The 22,019-nt window shown below is 38.5% G+C and overlaps 2 protein-coding genes across 5 annotated transcripts in view; both read right to left on the bottom strand.

Moving 5' to 3' along the window:
- Positions 1-22,019, bottom strand: part of LOC106880757 (cyclic AMP-responsive element-binding protein 3-like protein 2) — a 579,185-nt gene that overhangs the window by 76,559 nt on the left and 480,607 nt on the right. The window lies entirely within an intron of this gene.
- The window catches only part of LOC149131815 (uncharacterized), a 32,112-nt gene continuing 26,250 nt past the window's right edge, over positions 16,158-22,019 (bottom strand). The window contains exons 2-4 of one of the 3 annotated variants that reach the window (XR_016245214.1): positions 20,432-20,671; positions 19,045-19,635; positions 16,158-16,847 (exon numbers count right to left, since the gene is read on the bottom strand). Coding sequence is in view for 2 of the 3 variants with exons in the window: in XM_089366691.1 (XP_089222817.1) it covers positions 19,334-19,635; positions 20,432-20,654 (525 nt within the window). In the remaining variant the exon portion in view is untranslated. Of the gene's footprint in view, positions 16,848-18,822; positions 19,636-20,431; positions 20,672-22,019 lie in introns of those variants that run through there. The other 2 variants (XM_089366692.1, XM_089366691.1) reach the window with 2 other exon arrangements.

Below are 22,019 nucleotides of genomic sequence, written 5' to 3'. Positions count from 1 at the left end.
ACCATGGGTTCTGCCGATTCCGCCCAGGTTACTGACTTATATACATATATCATTTCCATAATGAATTTCCAGACATTAAAGCTGGACTCTAGAAATGATGCACTATTTTTGGTTAATAGTCAATCTAACACAAAGCTGAACCTATGTATGAAAAAATTCCATAGATTAAAAAAAAAGAAGATTTGATTTATCTATCTCTATAGAAAATAAACATGATTCAGTTAATTAGCTAGATGTAATTACCAGTCCGTATCATAAACCCAACAATAATTTGAAGTATATCCTAAAGTAATCACAAGAACTTTGGTTAATAATATTTCGAGACATGTTTCTTATTCATACTCTAATGAGGAAATCTTTAATAATAATGCCGAATTAATGATACCCTTAAAAACGAAGGATACTAGAATACAATAGCATATTGTAATAGGAATAGGAGCTGCAATAAATCTTACTATAATAATGGAAAATTGGTTGACAACGAAATGAGTGGATTTAATAGTAGATATGTATGCAATTTAATTGTAAGTAGTAATGATATGATTAACAATAGTAAAAATATTAATAGGAACATGTGTAGCAACTATATCCTGTATAAAAATAGATATATAAATGGACTTAAGTCTAAGGATAATAAGTATACGCCATATGCCAACCCAGATACACCTAATGATGTTAATTATAATAAAGATAATTGGTTTATTATTCCTTACGCACGGCAAATAAAAACGAATTTGGTCAATCTTTTTTACAGATCTATGTTTAAGCACTTTAATAAAGAACATAAATATAATAAAATAATCAATGATAAAAGGATTAGAATTGGTTTTTCAGTATATAAAACTTTGTTTAGAATTATCTCTTCCTTTAATAATAAAAGATTAGACAATTTTTACAATAATAGAAATAATAAACCTATTACAGAGAATAATCTAGCTAGAAATTCTGATTGTAGATATAAGGATAAATGTTATTTTAATTTTTGTTTACAAAACAACATTGTATATAGATGTAGGGTTGATTCGGAACGGAAAAATTATTTTACATTGACTCAACGGAAAATTTTATTAAAAACCGAATCGCAAACCATGAGTACACCTTTAGGAATAGAGATAGGTTTAACAGTACTAGTCTGAATAAACTAATTTGGAAATTGAAGGATAGTAAGAAATCATACGACATAAATTGAAAAATACTTAGTCATGCTAGATCGTACAAAGTTAATGATACTAGGTGCAACTTCTGTGTAGATACTTACAGAAATACCCAGCGTTGCCCGGGTTAAAGAAATTTTGAAACGCCGTCTAGATTATGCAGGTCTCAACTGCTAGTAGCTGAGATACCAACTTTCTTCATTAATAACTCTCCAACCCATGCCAGCATGGAACATAGACGTTATGTGAAATGTTAAAAGAAAGTTCCAACTCATATATGTATATAAAGTAAATACATGTAATTCAAAAACGTTTTGAGTAGCTTATTTCGTAACCAAAAAAGCAGGTACAGATTATAAGCAATGAAAGACCGATTTTGGTGATTCAAATGACAGGTAGTAGAGAGCCAATCCGATGATAAATCTGGCATTGGATCTTGAAAGTTTGCATGAATCCTGGCTCAGTTAAATCTCTTGTGGCTCCAAATGATGTCATCTGTAGTACGGCGTTGTACTTCTAATTTTGTTTTGGAAGTGCTTGGAATCTTGGGGGATTGTAGGGAGTTTAACTTTTCCACTAATGAAGCACAGTGCAGGTGTCTCTCCAGGCGACTTACTTGCTTTACAATGTATGCACTCAATTGTCATTGCACCAATGGAAACTCTAGTGTCATCTACATAATGAACTGCTGGATCATAATTGAAAGCTGCTTCATAGATGTTGCTTCTCTGAGCTGTTGCAACTGCTCTTCGTTCTGCAGTGGAGATCCTATTCCTTGTCAGCCGTGCATACCTCTGTTCATCACTTTGAGATGCTCTGGCTTTTGTAGTGCACAGCTTGTTTGTTCTGCAGCTGTCTCTGCTTCCCTGGACAGAAACATTCTTTTGGTTGACCTTGGCATTGAAGATAAATTTGACACTTTCCTTCTAGGAATGGTTAGATACGTATACAGAAATACACTGGTGCAGAATATAGTAAACAATGAAGATAACTGGGTAACGGAAATTATATTTCTTAATACGACGAGCAGAAAGTAAATAAGAAATTTTTACGGAAAATGAAGAATTATACAGGTTGAAGCGAAATTTGACAGTGAACCAAAGAGCCATTATCGAAGGAACCAGAAAAAAGCCGTTAACAACAGAAAAACACAAAACCGTTAAAAAGAAAATAAGAAATTTTGGTAAATTTTTTGTGTAATACCCGCACGATTTTCACTAAGAAAAAAAAAACTCGGATTTTTTGCGTAGAATCAAGTACCCTGACCTCCTAATATGCTGCAAATCCCTTATTTTGGTTCGGAAAAAAGGGGATAAGGGGACCCCCCCTCCGTACGGAATCATTGGAAATTTTTTCTTTTCGTTGAATGAATTTCTGTGACCTAATATTCTCTTTTTGGGCCCGAAAAACGGGGTGGGATGAGGTGGAAGCCTCGGAAATTTCATCCCCCACACTCATTGATCTTTTCCCCAGCACGATTTCCACTAAGGGAAAAAAATCGGTTTTTTTTTTGCGTGGAATCCTGACCTAATATGCTGCAAATCCCTTATGTTAGTTCGGAAGGGGGAGGGGGCGAGGGGGACACCCTGTCCCAGAATCATAGGAATTTTTTTTCTTTTGTTGAATGAATTTCTGTGACCTCCTAATATGCTACAAAACGCTTTTTTGGGTCCGAAAAACGGAGTGGGGTGTGGTGGAAGCCTCGGAAATTTTACCTATTCCCAACATTTTCCAGAAATTTTCCAGACTGTGAATTAGATGGTCCGTTATTAAATATATATATATATATAGTAGAGAATGTGACGTTTATATTGTATATATATATATATATATATATATATATATATATATATATATATATATATATATATATATATATATATATATATATATATATATATATATATATATATACATATATATAATAGCGTGTATGTATTTTTTCATTTTTTTCATTTAATCTAGTTTCAGCTCATGAGGTGTGGCCATGCTGGGGCACCGCCATTTGGTGTTGCTACATAATTTTACTTCACGAATGCTTTTCAGGAATTGACATTTGGTGCATGAGAGATTTTGCACCTCCTGCCGCGAAGTTGGTTCATCTGGGACACTTGGCAGGAAGAGGTCCAGCTTTATTTTGAAGATACCTACATCCACCCTATGCAGGTCTCTCAGGTCCTTCGGGAGGATATTGAAGAACTGTGGACCTCTGAAGCCCAGGCTATTGCAGTATCTTGTCCTAATCTTGATGGCAAATTTGGAGTCCTTGGCACTATGCAGTGGCGTCAAGTTCTTTTATTTGTGTAACTTTCGATGCCAAAGTTTGGGACAAGTCCTTCCAGGATCTTCCAGATGTATATTATGGAATATCTTTCTTGCCTACGCTCTAAGGAATAGAGTCTTAATCTCTTGAGTCTTTCCCAATAGCTTATATGCTGCATAGAGGCTATCTTCTTCGTGTAGTTTCGTTGGATTGCCTCAAGTTCTGAGATTAGGAGGTCAGGGTACTTGATTCCACGCAAAAAATCCGATTGTTTTCTCTAGTGAAAATCGTGCTGGTGAAAAGATCAATAGGGATGGGTGCGCGCGCGCGCGAAATTCCCGAGGCTTCCACCTTACCTCACCACGTTTTTCGGACCTCAAAAAGGGTTTCGCAGCATATTGGAAGGTCACAGGAATTTATTCAACGAAAAAATTTCTAGTGATTCCGCGACGGGGGGTGGGGTACCCCCTTGCCCCTTTTTTTCTGAAAAAAATAAGGGATTTGCAGCATATTAGGAGGTCAGGGTACTCGATTCCACGCAAAAAATCTGAGTTTTTTTTCTTAGTGAAAATCGTACGGGTATTACACAAAAAATTTACGGAATTTTTGGGGAAATTAACTAAGTGTATGAATTTAAGTGAAATTTTTGAAATTACTTCTGTCAGTAAATTATGAACTTAATTTTATCAGTAATTCCGTCACCCCCACAAAAACACACACACATAAAACATGGCAAATGTAAATAAAAAAATTTGTAGGCAAATTTAACGAAGTGTACGGATTGAAGTGAAATTTATGAAGTTACTTCTGTCAGTAAATTATGTATGAAATTACTTTGGTCAGTAGTTGTGAACTGTCAGTAATTTGGCGTTGTTGTTTGTAAACTTATAGTGAAAACAATAGCGATTGCGCTTAAAGTGAAAACAATAGCGATAGAGCTTAAAGTGAAAACAATAGCGTCTGTAAAATGAAAATGAAAGCAATAGAGAGTAAGTGATATATATATATATATATATATATATATATATATATATATAGAAGGCTAGCTAGTTAGACAAATAAGATAGATATAGATAGATAGATAAGATATAAACAGATAGATACAAAGAGATAGCTATAGAGATGGATAGAGAGATATAGATAGAGAGAGATGGACAAAGAGATATAGATAGAGAGATGTAGACGTCACTGATGCTAGAAAACCGGAAGTAAATATTTTAAAAACTTTCAAAGACGTGAATCTGATATAAAAAGCGATATTAAAAAAAAATCATGACCGATGGATGTAAGGGAGAGAATCAATTTCTGAAAGTTATTTCGCAAAGAGTTATCTCTCTTATCCACGTCACTCATTATGTAACGTGGATAACGTGGATAAGAGATAACCTGGATAAGAGATAACGTGGATAAGACTCGTTACTCATTATGTGAAAAATTTTAAGAGTGTAAAACCATCCTTGGAACATAAATATTGTATGTTCCCAGTTTGGAGAAAATCAGTTGAAAAATACGGCTGTTACACACACACACACACACACACACACACACACACACACACACACACACACACACACACACACACAGAACGGGATTTAATTATAGATTAACATCTACGAAGAAATTACTTAATGAAAGACGTGAGAGTGTTCTATCTTGTACACACTATTCCTAAATATGTGTTTAGAAAATGTCATTAAGTGTGTATTATTTGTACTCCTATGTATCCATTTATATATGCATATGTATGTGTATATGTAGGTTTGTATTTCGATGTGTATATATTGGTTGTATACTTCTATATATTCATCTTGTACGTATATATCTTTGTGTATCTATGAATAAATCTGATGACGGGTCAATACCCAGAAACTCGGGTCCGTGTGTATCACGTGAGCCTGGAGATGGGAACGATGCAAATACTGATAGGGCACAGACAGTGTGTCAATAGCCAGCTGGAGAAGATGTATTTCTGGGGCTACAAGTTACAGTAGCATCAACCCTTAAGGGTTAGCCACGTTTAGGTGGCAAATATACTTCACGATATATATATAGTTGTATGTGTATGCGTATCCATATGTGTGCATATATGGGTACAGTTGTATATGTGTATATCTACTTGCATGTATGTGTATGTGTGTATGTATACATATATATATATGTACGTGTGTGTGTATGTGTATGCATATGTATATGAATATATATATATATATATATATATATATATATATATATGTGTGTGTGTGTGTGTGTGTGTGTGTGTGTGTGTGTGTGTATGTATGTATATTTTAAAGTTTTGTGATCTTAATCTATATAATAATGTAGAATTTGGAAAATTAATTTTTTAGTGGATTAATTCAGAATATTTTGAATCTTTTTAATGCAAATTCTTGTAGTTACTGTAAAATACATCATTATGTTAGTAATTTGATTTTAATTACAAATTACAAATAAGATATCTTCATTATACTAAATAATTATAGTATAAATACGTCCATTTAATTAATTAATTGATGATGATGATAATAATGATGATAATAATAATGATGATGATGATGATGATAATAATAAATGAATAGTTTTATTTGACTTACTAACTAAATTTTATAACCACAATAATAATTCTTATACTATTGTATAGCTTATAGCTTGTATTCTTATTGCAATAATCTAATTTTGTTACTTCTCAAAGAATTAATAAAATTTGGATATATACTATTTATAGTTCTTTATCTAAAAAAATAATATTGATTAGATTTATCGTTTATCGGTACTAAATCCTTGTTTTGCTTACGGACATTTTCTTGTTAGTTACGGTGAATAATCCTTATTTAAGCAACTTCAAATTTGATTACTTCTGAAAACTAGTAATATTTTGATATCCATTATTATAGCCCAACTCTATATCGATGGGGTGATATAGATTATAGCTATTGTAGTTCTAAGTTTCTCTTCATATTTATTACGGAATTCTCCCTCCAATAAATTAAGTAAATAAAGAAATTTTTTGTTAGTTATTTTAAACAATCTTTTTTTTATATCAGTAACTTTAAATGAAAGAGAAGAGTTGTTATATACCACCAATATAATACTATATAATCATTTATATTTATTTACACATTTTATTACAGTCTCTAGATTAAGTAATGCCCTGATACTTAATTTATACACGGATCTTGCAGGCATGAAGTGGATTCGATCCACCATAGCCAAATTTCAAGTAACAGTTCAACAGAACTTTTCTCTCGGTGAAATAATAGTTTTTCTGTGACAGCAGTTTTACATTTGCCAGATTGCCTTAGCTAGGCCGAAATAATGTCTTCACCACTTGACCCTTCTAACCTCTTATACGCCACCAAAAACTAGAATTAAGATAACAAGTACCAACCAACGAAATTCATTGTTCTCAACGATATGTTTATCCTTCTGGATAGTTATAAAAACAAGAACCCCCAAGCAAAAATCAGTCAGTTAGTGATAGCTCAATTAGTTAGTCAGTTGATGACAACTCAGTTAGTGAGAACGGAGTCTGGCTGACAGGCTAAACAAAACGCCGTCGCAAAAAGAAAAGGGCAAAGAGAACAACTATGGTATCTCGCCAACGAAGCAATTGTTACGTCCCACACTCTCTCACTTTCACTAACCCAATTTCTCTTCTCTGCACATTACCATATCTCTCTCTATGGTTTACCACTACAGTAAGAACATACTACTACAATAAGAACACACAGGCCGAAATTAACTTTTTTACTTCGTATGCTCTAGGACTTTATCACCTGCCCGTCGAGGCAAGGTATATACAATGTAACGGTAAAAATAAATATTTTCTTCACAACTTCAATTACTGTTTTTTTTCATCTTTACATAATGGCAATCAACGTAGAACCAATCCTTTGCAAACTGATTACGATCCCGACATTTCATATTATCGTTATATAAAACTTAAACTTTATCGTTACACTTATATATTGTTGTTATATGTTATTATAATAGCCAAAGATTGTCTTCGACCTAAACGAATTTGGATTAATATTATTTGAGATATATAGAAATATATTTCGATAGTTACAGATTCTAGTTATAATTTTGTTGTTTTTTAAAATTGTAATGGTTATGTAGTTGAAAAGTTAACGTTAACGCTCACGCACATAAAAATAGGCGTTTGAATTAATTTTCTTACAATTCAGCCGTCCTTTCTTCATTATACTAAATATATCTGCGCAAATATCCACATATATTTACATGTTAATACGTAATAAATACATGTAAGTATCCATAAGGAAATTGCATGCAAGAATTTATATAAATATATACATATGCATACACACACACACACACACACACACACACACACACACACAGACAGACACACACACACACACACACACACACACACACACACACACACACACAGAGAAAAACCTAAACATATATACAAGAACTTATATGTATATACGAAAATATATTACCAATATATGTATATATATATTTATATACACACGCACACACACACACATATTTATATACACACACATATACCTATACATACACACTTTTAAAATAGTGTGGAATTGTTGTCGCTGAGCAACTGATATTCTTTGACATCATGTAATCTGCTTTGACCAATAGCAGCGTATCTTCCGGTAGGCATCTTAGACTTCTTGTATCTCTCCATTCGGCTATCCAAAGTGTGAAAGAGACGGGCTTCTGTTAGGTGCTTGCAAAACTTTAAGTCGCTTGAAACCAAATCAACCTATTTAAATATAACGTGTAACTCTTGAGTGCCTTTTTCTTTTGTTTGTCCATTCACTCACTCGTATATATATGTAGCGAACTCTAGTGAGTTTCCTTTCTTATATTACATACTTACGAACGTAGCAGGTAACAGACAACCTTTAGGCGCTGTTTTGGATCCTGCTGTGTCTACCACTCCGATTGGTTAGTATTGGCGCAATTAGTCTCTTACACTATCGCACGCCAATATGCAACCCAACCAATCACAGCCTTCAAATAAGTCACGTGAGACAGTCTTTTCCAAACAGCGTTTGAGCCTACCCGTCAGCTATAAGAGTTCACCTCTTTCTAGTCTCAACGTCTGTTGGTTCCCGATCTTCTAAGGTCTAACCACTGACCACATTACAGCGACATCCATCTTCGTCGCCACCACTGATGTTTCTCACCAACATCGTCGACAACATCTACACAGCACCAACACACTGCACTGGTTCTAACATATCACTGCTTGTGAACTTTCTTCACCAGGGTTAACAGGTAACATACAACCCACGCAGATGCATGTAGATATATGAATAAACGTACATCAACCACTTCTATTCAGCTTGTGTATATATACATGTGACCACAATAAACGTATTTAAAGTTATCACCTTTGTTCCATGCATTTCTTTACCGGGTTCCTCCCAAAACAACATAACAGCCTTCTGAGCGGAGTGATTAACTGGAATACCAACAATCCAACTAAAGTGGTGGATTGTTGTGTGTGTGTGCGTGTGGGGGGAGGGGGCTGTCTGTAGCGAACTCTAGTGAGAACCTTTGGGCGCTGTTTTGGATCCCGTTGTGTCTACCACTCCGATTGGTTAGTATTGGCGCAATTAGTCTCTTACTCTATCACGCGCCAATATGCAACCCAACCAATCGCAGCCTTCAAATAAGTCACGTGAGACAGTCTTTTCCAAACAGCGTTTGAGCTTACCCGTCAGCTATAAGAGTTCACCTCTTTCTAGTCTCAGCGTCTGTTGGTTCCCGACTTTTCTTGTGTTCGGTTCTCGATTGCTTTCGCCGTCAGTTGTGTTAAAACATTGCTGTTATTGTTATATTTGTGCTTGTTGGTTTCCCGTAAGGGAAACGTTGTTGAAATTTTTGTACAAAGTACATATATTATGAACTGTGATCCTCCCCCTTAGGGGGAAGGAATTCATTGTGAACTGTTGAACTGTTTTTCTGTTTTTGGAAAATTGATATTTTTGTGCTCCGTTATACGGAATTGTTTAAAAAATTGTGAAAATGGCTTCTATGGAAGAAAGGTCAACACTGAATTTTGCGGCGGCCCTCGGCGGCCGTGAACAAATTAATTTAAAAGTCGAAGAGATTCAAGCTTTTTTTGGCATGAAAAAACAATAGTTTACAAAACCTACAACATGGAATCCAAGAGATTTGAACACTTAGAGGAAAGCTCTATAGAGAAGTGTCTTGGCGCTACTATACGTGAAATTAAATATTTAACGAGAGGCACGAAATTCGTCACGATAGAGGCAAGGTTCGAGTCGACAGAGCGGGCGAAGGAGTATTCGACTCGAACCTTGCAAAGTTGCAAAATTCTTCTACTACCTTTATATCTGGGACGTAAGACGTCCCGGATAAAGATTAAAAATATCCTCCCAGAGGTAGAGGTAGGCTAGATCGTGGCCACCCTGCTTTTCAAAAGGGAAGATAAAATTAGAATCATACAGATTACAAGAGACAGACCTCAAAATTGGCGGGGCCAGACCCTCGTGATCCTGGTCCAAGCCACGACTAATGGTTTAGAAGAACTGCCCGAAACGATAGTTATGGAGGACGTGAGCATTCCTATACACGCTGTTTTAAGTGCGGTAAGAAAGGCCATATAAAAGAAAAGTTCCTGGACAACGAAAAAATAGACCAGTCTACCTCTATCCCCCTCCAAGGAAGATGACCCCCAGGAGGGAACATCGGCGACCAAAAAACTAAAGGAAAAACTAAAAGTAAAAGAGGTTGTACCCGCGGCCAGGGAGACAAATATAACCCTTGCAGGAACCAAAGAAGGTGCACTCCCGGCCACGGAGGCCGTAACCAAGAATGCACCCACCAAAGAGGGTGAGCTTCCGGCCATGGAGGCCGTTACCAGGAGTTCATCCAACCAAGAGGTGGCACTCGCAAGAGTGACCACCTCGTATGAATTCATCACAGACAGCGAGGAAGAAACGCAGGAACCCACAGATGGCTATCAAGTATGTTCGAGAAAAAGACCAAAAAAAATGGACTCCCCGAATAAGGAACAGGTCCCGAAGATCAAGGTCCTAAAGCCGGGAAAAACAGAAAAGAAAAAGGAGAAGAAAATGTCGTTTATAGATATACCCATAAGCATACCGAAACCTAAAGACTTAGTAGCGGTTGCTTATAAATCCAAAAATATTTATCTAGATGAGGCCATTAGACCCCATCTAGATTCATCTGTAAATAGAAACGACTATAAACAGAGCCCGATAATCATAGCAAAATTTGCTAGAACACTTTACTATGATGTATCTAAACTCCACTCTAAAGACATTTGTATCCTTAAGAACCTAAAAAAAGTATTCGACCCGCCGATTGAACCCTTTCTGGATGAAAAGGACGAAAGTAGGGGAAAACCATTCCTCTAGAAAGATAAAATGGTAAGTGACTTTCTTTTCTTCTATGACTTGGAATGGCCGTGTTAAACATTGCATATTTGAATGTGCGTCGTATGAACTCGAAGAGGAAGCAGGCGTGCCTCCTCGACGACCTCAGGTCACATGGTATAGATGTGATGGCTATTACAGAGACTAGGCTGGACAAGCTGCAGGCTTTCTCAGCCCTCTTGAACGACTACGAGAAAATAATTTCTCCTAGCCGGGATGGAGGGAGTAGAGGGGTGGCTGTCTTGATCCGCAAAAGCCAGGTCGTGCAGATACGTACAATCTTCGTGGACCCAGAAGGCGAGTTGGTCGTTCTGGACCTGACATACAGTGGTAAGGCCTTCAGGCTGGACGGCATCTACGCGCCTGGTAATGCAGGCAAACGGGTTGACTTCTTTCAGCGCCTGAAGAATTTCCTGGTGACATCGAGGACAGTAGTTGTACTAGGTGACTTTAACGCTATACTGGATGCACGCCTGGATAGCGTGGGCTCGAAGAATAGAAAGGGGAACTTAGGCCTCATCGATCTGCTGAAGCGTTATAGACTTGATCACCCGAACGTTCCAGTGTGGACTTGGGCAAGAAACGACGGATCGATCAGGTCTTATATAGACAGGATAGTCGTAAGTACTAGAGACAGGCATAGCTTTAGTTGTTCACAGTTTATCTACGTACCCTACACAGATCACAAGTTAGTGACATGTAGGGTGAATATAGATAAGATGCATAGACAGGGATCTGGCTACTGGAAGCTGAACAAGACTTTATTGGATTGCGAGGCTTACTGTAGCCAGATTAAGGTGTTAGTGAAGAGGGTACTCACCGGCGCTGTGATCAACAACCTGTGGTGGAGTGTCCTCAAAAGAGCCCTTCGAATTGAGTCAATTAGATTTAGCAAACGGTTAAGTCTAGACAGACTAGAATAAAAAGGGATTTAGTTAAGGCATTAGAAGAGGCACTGAGATCGGGCTGTGTATCACAAGTGTTGGCAGCGAGATCGGCACTAGACCGACACCTCAATGCCAAATACGAAGGATGCAGAGTCCGAGCTAGGACACGTGCAATGGGCCGTGAAGGTATCAATGTTGCTAGATGGGCTCGCTCGGAAGAAACCCGTCGTGGCATCGATGCTACGATTGTATCTTTGGCAGATGAGTTCGGACAGGAGATCCAAGGATAAGAGGAGATATGCAAGGCCTTTCACAAGCACTTTGCCGCGTTGTTCAGGAGGGACCATGGGGATGCCTTACGGTGTTTTCTGGCCGGCGGCCCGCGTCATTCGGCTCGTGATGCTGAGCGCTGTGAAGGACCAATCACAGCCAAGGAGATCAGAGAGGTACTGTCTGAGTGCCCCGGGGACAAGGTGCCGGGTCTGGATGGTCTTCCTTATGTATTTTAGAGTAGCATGCCAGACTTGTTCGGGGACGTACTGGCCAGTGTGTACACAAATTGGCAGCAGAATGGAAGGATTCCCAAAGCTGTGAGCCGAGGAGTGGTGACACTGATCAGGAAGGACCCGAACAAGGGGGACAAAGTTAATAATTTTAGGCCCATAACTCTGCTAAACACAAAGTTAAAGATTTTGGCCAAGGTGCTTGCAAAGAGAGTTAGGATTGTCGTGGGCGACCTGGTGGGAGAAGCACAGACATGTGCCATCCCAGGAAGGACGATACAGGACAACCTTCATCTCATTCGCTTCACCATAGAGCGGGTGGGTAAAATACATGGCAACGGTGGGGCACAGGTGAATTTAGACCAGTCTAAGGCGTTTGATAGGGTTGACCACGGATACCTGGTGGCAGTCCTCCGGGCGGCGGCGGCCCGAACTTCCGAGGCTGGATTAAAGCCATGTACGGCAATATCGAATCAATAGTCCAGGTGAATGGGTTCTTCTCGAACCCATTCGCGATCGAGCGTTCGGTTCGCCAGGGCTGCCCCCTGTCCCCCGATTCTGTATGTGTTGGTGCTCGAGCCATTGCTGCAGAGATTGGGGAACACGGGGGTGAGCCCGCATGATCTTTGTTATGGGAGAAATGTGACGGCATATGCGGACGACGTCACCATCACCGTGTCTGATGAAGGGCGTCTACCTCGCGTAGAAGACGCCATAAAAAGATACGAGACGGTGGCAGGAGCTAAAATTAACCAGGAAAAATCAGTCGGTTTGCAACTCGGCACCTGGTGGGGCAAGTCGATGCCTCCCAACAGCGTCGTCGGGCGCTGGACGGAGGACCCGGTTAAAATGCTCGGGGTCTGGTTTGGACCGGACCTCCAGGTGGAGAAGAACTGGAGTGAGGTGCCGAGCAAAGTGACAGCCATAGCCCAGAAGTGGTCTGGGAGGAGGTTATCCTTGTTGGAAAGGGTGGAGGTTGTGCAGATGTTCATAGCATCGGTTATAACCTACCGCCTAACCGTCGTGCTTTGCCCCGGTTTGTGGCTGAACAAGCTGGAGCGGATCCTTTTCCACTTGTGAGGCGCTCCATCTGTTGCCAGAAACCGTTAAAGGGTGGGCTGGGGATGTCCTGGCTGATGATGCGCAAGTACGCGCTGAGCCTGAGACATCTTCGGTGCCACCTGGATGGTGAGCAGGTGTGGTCAACGCTTGCCGAACAGGTCTTTCCAAAGTGTGAGTCCCTTGCGGACTTAGGAGCATGGATCAGGCGGAGACCCAAGACGGGAGAATGGCAGGTGGAGTGCAAACAAGCACCTTCCCACTTCTCCCGGGTGAGCAATGCTGACAGCTGAGTTACCACAGCGGATATTTATAGCGGGTTGGTAGAGCATAAGTCTGACGATGTCCTGGGAGAGACTCTGGGCTTCGATAAGAAGCAGCTAGCCAGCCTGTTTGGGAGGACCTTCGGGTCGAGATTTCTGGATAACTACCAGAAATCCTTGACCTGGCTGTGCTACCGATCGGCCTTACCGGTTCGGGAAAGGTTATGAAGGCATGGTTATGACACCTTCCCCACATATCCGAGGTGCGGGCGTGCCAGTGAAACGGTTACGCACGCCTTCTACACTGTGAGGAGTTGATAGCCGATGCCAAACAGCTGATGTCGGATACAGAAGGAGTACGGCTCTCGACTGAGTTCATGATAAAGATTGTACCACCTTCCTCTTTCACCAGTATTTCTCTGCGTAATAACCATATTGAAAGAGACGGTATGTAAGACGCGGATGAAAGGATTGCGACAGGACAGTTCATCTCCGGACGAGGGCTAGTGAATTACTTCACTGCCCATCTTGCTTTCAAGATCTGTCTGGAGAGGAGGAGCCTGTCGCAAGGAATGTTCGCGAAAAGATGGAAGGAAATCGTAAGAAAGATGAGTATGCAAGGAGCTGTGCTAACACGACCGGTCCGGGCATAGAAGAACAGGAAAAGATTTACAAAAGGAAATCAACCAGCGGGTTAGTGCACTAAGCCAAAACCCGAAAAGAACCATTTAAATTTTTAAACTTATATTATATCATATCATCCACATTGTATAAATCCATCCGAACTAAATCATTTGTAAAACCCGACTGACCCATATATATGTTCTTGTCTGTCCTTGTTTGTCCCCTCTATGTTTCCTTGTATTAGGAAAATAAAGAAATTCTGTTGGTTCCCGACCTTCTAAGGTCTAACCAACCACTGACCACATTACAGCGACCTCCATCTTCGTCGTCACCACTGATGTTTCTCACCAACGTCGTCGACAACATCTACACAGCAGTAACACACTGCATTGGTTCTAACATATCGCTGTTCGTGAGCTTTCTTTACCATTGTTAATAGGTAACATACAACCCACGCAGTTATCACCTTTGTTCCATGTATTTCTTTACCAGGTTCCTACCAAAACAACATAACAGCCTTCTGAGCGGAGTCATTAGATGGAATGCCAACACACACGCATATATATATATATATATATATATATATATATATATATATATAAAATACAAAGAATATATATGCATGTATACACACATATATGTACATACTTACATCTACATGTGTATATAGATGCATATCAGGGTACTTTACGTTAGAACAATGAACTACAGACCACGGAACGAACATATAGGAAAACAGATAGCCACTTGGAATTAATCCTTCGTCAGCTGCCTCTATTCTAATTAGACGTTTCGAAGATAAGGCGTATTTATACATACATGCATACATGCATACATACATACATACATACATACATACATACATACATACATACATATATTGGGTCATCCCATAAACAATGCAATGTTTTCAATTGCATGAACTAAAGGTCGGAGTGGGATAAGATAAACAAACTGCATCAACTTGCTATAAAATCAGGTAGTAATTTTACCTTGTCCTTATTCTTAGTGCAAGTTTTGAAGAGTGCAGTTTGATTTTCACAGTTATTTTTTCAAAGCTATAATGGAAGTGACAAAGGAGCATATTCGGCATATTTTGCTTTATGAGTTCAATAAAAGCAACAACATAACAGAATGTGCGAGGAATATTAATGCAGTATATGAGGATCGGACAAAAAGCGTAAGCCAGTGTCAACAGTGGTTCCAGAATTCTGAACCGGAAACTACAGCCTAGAAGATGAGCCTTGTACTGGAAGATCTGTAGAGCTCGATGAGAAAGTCCTGCAAACCCTGGTGGAACAAAATCTCATCGTAACTGTTGAGGAACTAGCAGAAGAGCTTGGATGTGCCATCGGAACATCAGCAAATTGGGTCAATGGGTTCCTCACAAACTTTCCGAGTCTAATTGCGCGCAGAGAGTGAATGCGTGCTCTTCTTTGCTGTCGCGTCTCACGAATGAACATTTTTTGCACCGAATAGTGACTGGTGACAAGAAATGGGTTATCTATAAAAATGTTAAATGGTTAAAACAGTGGGTAGGGAAAGGAGAAACACCTGCGCCCCAGGCTAAAGAAGGTCTTCACTCACTTAAGGTGTTGTCTATTTTAAACCCAAAGCAAACGATAACAAAGGTGATCTACTGCGAGCAGCTTGAGCGGCTTAAGTCAGCGCTAGAGGAAAAACGACCATCTTTGGTTTCATGACGCAAGAAATTCTTCGATCAGGATAATGCTCGGCTACATACAGCGAGGATAACATTCCAAAGACGGGAGCAGTTTGAATGGAAAATGATGCCCCACACACCATATTCGCCAGATATTGCCCCATCTGATTATCATTTATTCCATCTTCAAAATAATTTGAATGGAAAAAATAGGAATTCTGTAGACGAGGTCAAAACCGTACTGGATGAGTATTTTTCGTGACGGACAAGGGAATTTTAGAAGACGGAATGAATTGTAGAAAATGAAGGAGAGAATATTTTAGATTATATAAGAACTTTATTTATCGTAATTTTGAAAAATAAAAGTATAAAAAGGCACATTGTTTATGGGAAGATCCAATGTATATGTGTGCGTATGCGAGTGTGAAACTTTAAGTTACTTGAAACCGAATCAACCTATAAATATGTGTGTGTGTGTGTGTGTGTGTGTGTGTGTGTGTGTGTGTGTGTGTGTGTGTGTGTGTGTGTGTGTGTGTGTGTAGGCGCAGGAGTGGTTGTGTGGTAAGTAGGTTGCTTACCAACCACATGGTTCTGGGGTTCAGTCCCACTGCGTGGCACCTTGGCCAAGTGTCTTCTACTATAGCCTCGGGCTGACCAAAAGCATTGTGAGTGAATTTGGTTGATGGAAACTGAAAGAAGCCCATCGTGTATATATATATATATATATATATATATATATATATATACACACACATATATATATATATATATATATATATATATATATATATATGTATGTATGTATGTGTGTGTGTGTGTGTGTGTGTATGTTTGTGTGTCTGTGCTTGTCTCTCTACTATCGCTTGACAACCGATGCTGGTGTGTTCAGGTTCCCGTAACTTAGCATTTCGGCTAAAGAGACCGATAGAATAAGTAGTGGGCTTACAAAGAATAAGTCCTGGTGTCGATTTGCTCAACGAAAGGCGTGCTCCAACGTGACCACTGTCAAATAACTGAAACAAGTAAAAGAATAAAAGAATAAAAGAATATATATATATATATATATATATATAATATAAAGTGTAGTATATTGCCACTTAAGTGTGGCTGACCCCTAGGGGTGGATGTTACTGTTGCTTTTAGCCCCAGGAGGACATCTCCTCCAGCTGGCTTATCGACACACGACTGTGTCCTGTTTGCCAAGGGAGTTATCCCTCTCACCTCGACCAGCAGCACGAACGTATCCGGATTTCAGGGTTATTTCCCTTCGTCGGCGTTCGACAGCTGATGACCTTGGTGAGAGAGACAAAAACCTGGCAAACCTTATATCTTCTTTTCCAGTGAAATTCTTCACTGATATTGAAAAGGTGAAAACAAGCAATGTTAATTCTCTAAATGAAGTATTAACAGTAACTGCACGATAAAGTGTAGTATATTGCCACTTAAGTGTGGCTGACCCCTAGGGGTGGATGTTACTGTTGCTTTTAGCCCCAGGAGGACATCTCCTCCAGCTGGCTTATCGACACACGACTGTGTCCTGTTTGCCAAGGGAGTTATCCCTCTCACCTCGACCAGCAGCACGAACGTATCCGGATTTCAGGGTTATTTCCCTTCGTCGGCGTTCGACAGCTGATGACCTTGGTGAGAGAGACAAAAACCTGGCAAACCTTATATCTTCTTTTCCAGTGAAATTCTTCACTGATATTGAAAAGGTGAAAACAAGCAATGTTAATTCTCTAAATGAAGTATTAACAGTAACTGCACGATAAAGTGTAGTATATTGCCACTTAAGTGTGGCTGACCCCTAGGGGTGGATGTTACTGTTGCTTTTAGCCCCAGGAGGACATCTCCTCCAGCTGGCTTATCGACACACGACTGTGTCCTGTTTGCCAAGGGAGTTATCCCTCTCACCTCGACCAGCAGCACGAACGTATCCGGATTTCAGGGTTATTTCCCTTCGTCGGCGTTCGACAGCTGATGACCTTGGTGAGAGAGACAAAAACCTGGCAAACCTTATATCTTCTTTTCCAGTGAAATTCTTCACTGATATTGAAAAGGTGAAAACAAGCAATGTTAATTCTCTAAATGAAGTATTAACAGTAACTGCACGATAAAGTGTAGTATATTGCCACTTAAGTGTGACATTGGTCCAATATGAAAATGAGGTCGGGCTGATGTATGGTTGTTCAACTTGAGAAGTCTCAATATCATCCTGAGTCGATTTTGCCAAATGCCTGATCTAGCTCCGAAATGGGCTAATTAATGTTTGACTAAACATTTATACGGTTTCGACATTGGTCACACCCACCCAGCGTTTGAAAATAAAAGCAGAAACAATATTAAATTTATTTTGAAGATGTAAGTGTATGGGCATCAGTTTACATGGAAATATCTGAAAAACCATGTAAAAACAGCCATAAAAAAATAAAAAAATGAACAACTCATTTTTCTTTGCAACTATAACTTTGAAAAATGGCTATTTACAACACAACAAAAGTAAATCACAGCATTTAAAAGTTAATGTCAAAACCTATCAAAGCTAGTACAACCGCTCCCTACTCCACAATCTGGCTAAAACAGTACTCAAAGTGAATATTAATATCATCATACGCCCAGCCTAGGGCCATTTTCAGTCCAATGACTGCAAATCAAAATAAAAAAGGCAGTCATTTTCAATACACTATGAGCAAAGGATAAAATATATACTCAAATGTAAGGCAAAATGTAGATTAGCCTTTTTGTCAAACATGAAAACAATTAACAGGGTTCCTTCGGGTTTTTAAAAAGAAAATTCAAGGGTTTTCAACGGTTTACAAGCTAGATTCAAGGGCTATCACGACCACTCCACAAAAAATTCAAGTGTTTCCAAGGATATCCTTCTGATAAAACAAGACTATTTACACTACTTAGGTTCTCAAATCATATTGTTTAAATATAGCCCAATCTATTTCATTAAGTTGTTGACTAATTATGAATTCAGACTACTGGTTGAAGTAGAAAATTTTTCTTTTGTTTTAATGACAGAGTGATAAATTTGGGTTGGCAAATATAAGAGCCCAGAAAGTTATCCCATCATTAAATTACATATGGTGCATAACATCGATTTCGGCATCTAGGCTATTTTGTGACAAATAGTGGCAACATACAAACAGGATCAAGTTTTTCAAATTGTTTATGCATATGATGTCCAACTGCCATTGGTTGACTTACCTTATTTTACCAGTAAAATAGAACTAGCAAACCACAGTATACAAGCACCATGTTACTTTCTGAGGTTCCTGCTGGGTTTTAATAAAATAATCTTTTCAATTGAGCATCAGGTTGATGCGCTTAAATATTTTTAATAACTATACATTCAAAACAAACCGAATCTGAGGTTATGAGTACCAAGATGAGCACACATTGATGGGCGTGAGTTTCTTTGGTGTGTGTGTGTGGGATATGGAAACACGCGCATGTGAAGAATGACGGAAGCAATAGTCACATGTAAGTAGACAGATCAGTTAGAGAGGGGCAGAGAGGTTATTAATGAACCAGCAAGTAAAACCATGAATTTGTAAAATGTATAACTTAACATGTTATTTTGAACCACACCATCACTTAACTCAGCTTCCAAAGCCTCAACATCCTCTTGACTCTCACAAGGGAAAGGAATTGTGTCGAGGAGATTTCTTGTCTCCGAAATGGGGGATGAGGATGGAATATTTTGAATTAGCTGCAGTATAGACTGCAACATTTCCCTTTGCTGGGACTGTTCCTCTTGAATATTTTCAATTGCAGTGAATAGCCGCCGATCCGGAACTGAAATAGAAAACAGAAAAAGAAAAGGTAGAGTAGAGTTACGAAATACTTGCTCAGTATACCTCATGACATTAGTTGTTTACAGATATACTGAAAATAATACACAATCAATAATAATCTCATTTCACATTTGCTTTCTGGAATCAGAAAGATCGCTAAACCAACAATCAACAACTGTGGCATTATATAAGGTCTAGTATAACACAAATATTTATTTACCTTTTCTAGTTTGTCTTGATTAGAGGTAAGGGTTTTAGATTCCAGAAATAGGAATTATGATACCTATTTAACAAGGAAGTGACATTGTTTCAGTGCTCCGAGGGCCTCTTGAAAATACACCAAAGTTAATATTACAGTATTCCTCATGCTAATACAAGCAAAGTTTTTGTACCTCTTCACCCAAAAGAGAAAACGTCCGACATGGAGACGCTGTGGTTATCTGAAGCTAAAACTTATGATATCCTCACACAAATATGTTGATATTTGTGTGAGGATATCATAAGACCAGTTAGGAGGAGTTATACAATTTATTGTTTTTAAATAATCCTTTTGAAACAAGATAGGTTAAATTGATAAAATTCTTGAACATGTGTTTTTTTCTTTTGATTCTACCCTCATTTACCTGCCAGTTATTTCTTAAGCACTGAAATTATGTATCAGGTGAAAGCATGCATTTCAAACATGGCTCTCCATGGAATGATACACCAGAGCTTTTGAGCACAAAATGTTTTATTTTTCTGTTTATAAATAAATTTGAAACTACTTTCCACATACCGATGATATAATATTGACTTACCATGCAACAACTGTTCAGATTTTCCTGACAGGTTGGGAGGAGCTACATTTGCACTTCTTTCTTTTGGCGTATAATGAATGTCAGTTGGTTGTGGATATCTACTTGGCTCTGGAGAAGACAAGTGGGGGTTGAGATGCTCTCTCTTTTGGAAACTGAACGACAAGAGGAGGCTTTTGAAGCGTCCGTCTTTGATACTCAGAATCATCATCATCATCCTCATCATCTGAGAAAATTGGTGCCCTATACAAAATGAAATGAAAAATAAACAGGGAATTAAATGTATTTTCTTTCACATAGTGAATAACATGGGTATTTGTTTGTCAATACATAACCTTAGAACACATTAGAACTCATACAAATGTTTTATAAGCCACAAACTTGTATTGTTATCTATGGATGTGTCTGACAGCCTACCTGCACTTTCATGTAAAGTGAAAGGTGGATGGTGAGTGGGGGCACAGAGTTTTACATGGGTGTCCTTGGGAACTGATATTCAGCCCCATTTCCAATGCAAATAATAAATTCAGCAAACATGGGACCATCCTAGCTGTCAGGTATGTTGATAAACCCCAAGACATAAAAAAATAAACGAACATCTAAAAGGGATTCACGAATTATACTAATTATTAAAGAACTGTCTGTTTGAAATCAGTAGACAGGCTATCTGTAGCTCTCCTAATGATATCCATTTCTGTAGGGTTTCATTGAGAAATTTGAAATATATTTTGAGCTGTGGTAGGTTTATGTTGGTTTATTTTCTGTTTGTTTTTGGCTACACTCATCAAAAACGAATAACCTGTCAAATGGTGATAACCACTCAATTATTAGCTTTAAATGTAAACGTTATAATTTTTGTTGATGCTTAAAAAAAAAAAGATTTTAACTTTTTTCATCCCATTTTAACAAACCTTAAATTAAACGTATGTCAGTTTGGATCTAAGTTTTGAAAATGACGCGCACTAGTCTGCACTGAAACACACGATTCGCAATTAATTGTTGAACATTTCTGAAGTTGAAAGACTTTAAATTTTCCCATACATTATATTGAACTGGCAAAATTTAAAAGTGTTTTTAGTCTTATTTATGACACTAGATAAATCACATGTTTTTTAATTCTAACTTTCGACAGGGATATTGAATTTCTCTACTTTCGATGTGGAAAATGTAAGGATTGCATTTTGAGTTGCTTCTCCTGTCCCTACTTGGAACACAAGGATATTGCGTGTCCAGCAGCAGTACGACAGCAATCTGACGTCCGCCCGATGTTGGAGTACTATTAAAAAAAAACAAAACAAAAAAAAAAACAATACTGCTACAAATACAACTTTTTCTACATGGACGATGATAGTAGTAAATGGAATTGACAATGAGAAATGCAAAACGTAAAATAACCCCGTTTTGATGTCATATTAAAGACGGGCCGATATCGGCAAAAAATTACCGATATCTTGCTGTTCACTTGATATCGGCCTGATATGGTCATGCTGGCTGGGATAGTGAACCATTGATTAGCCCATTGGAAACTTGTACAAATGTTCACCAAATGTGGTATGAAATAAGAGATAATATGAATTGTTATAATGTTATG

The sequence above is a fragment of the Octopus bimaculoides genome, chromosome 19 (assembly GCF_046866305.1).
Source record: "Octopus bimaculoides isolate indiv1 chromosome 19, ASM4686630v1, whole genome shotgun sequence".
Lineage (NCBI taxonomy): Eukaryota > Metazoa > Mollusca > Cephalopoda > Octopoda > Octopodidae > Octopus > Octopus bimaculoides.
The sequence above is the reverse complement of the archived record's forward strand: the minus strand, read 5'-3'. Positions and strand labels throughout refer to the sequence as shown.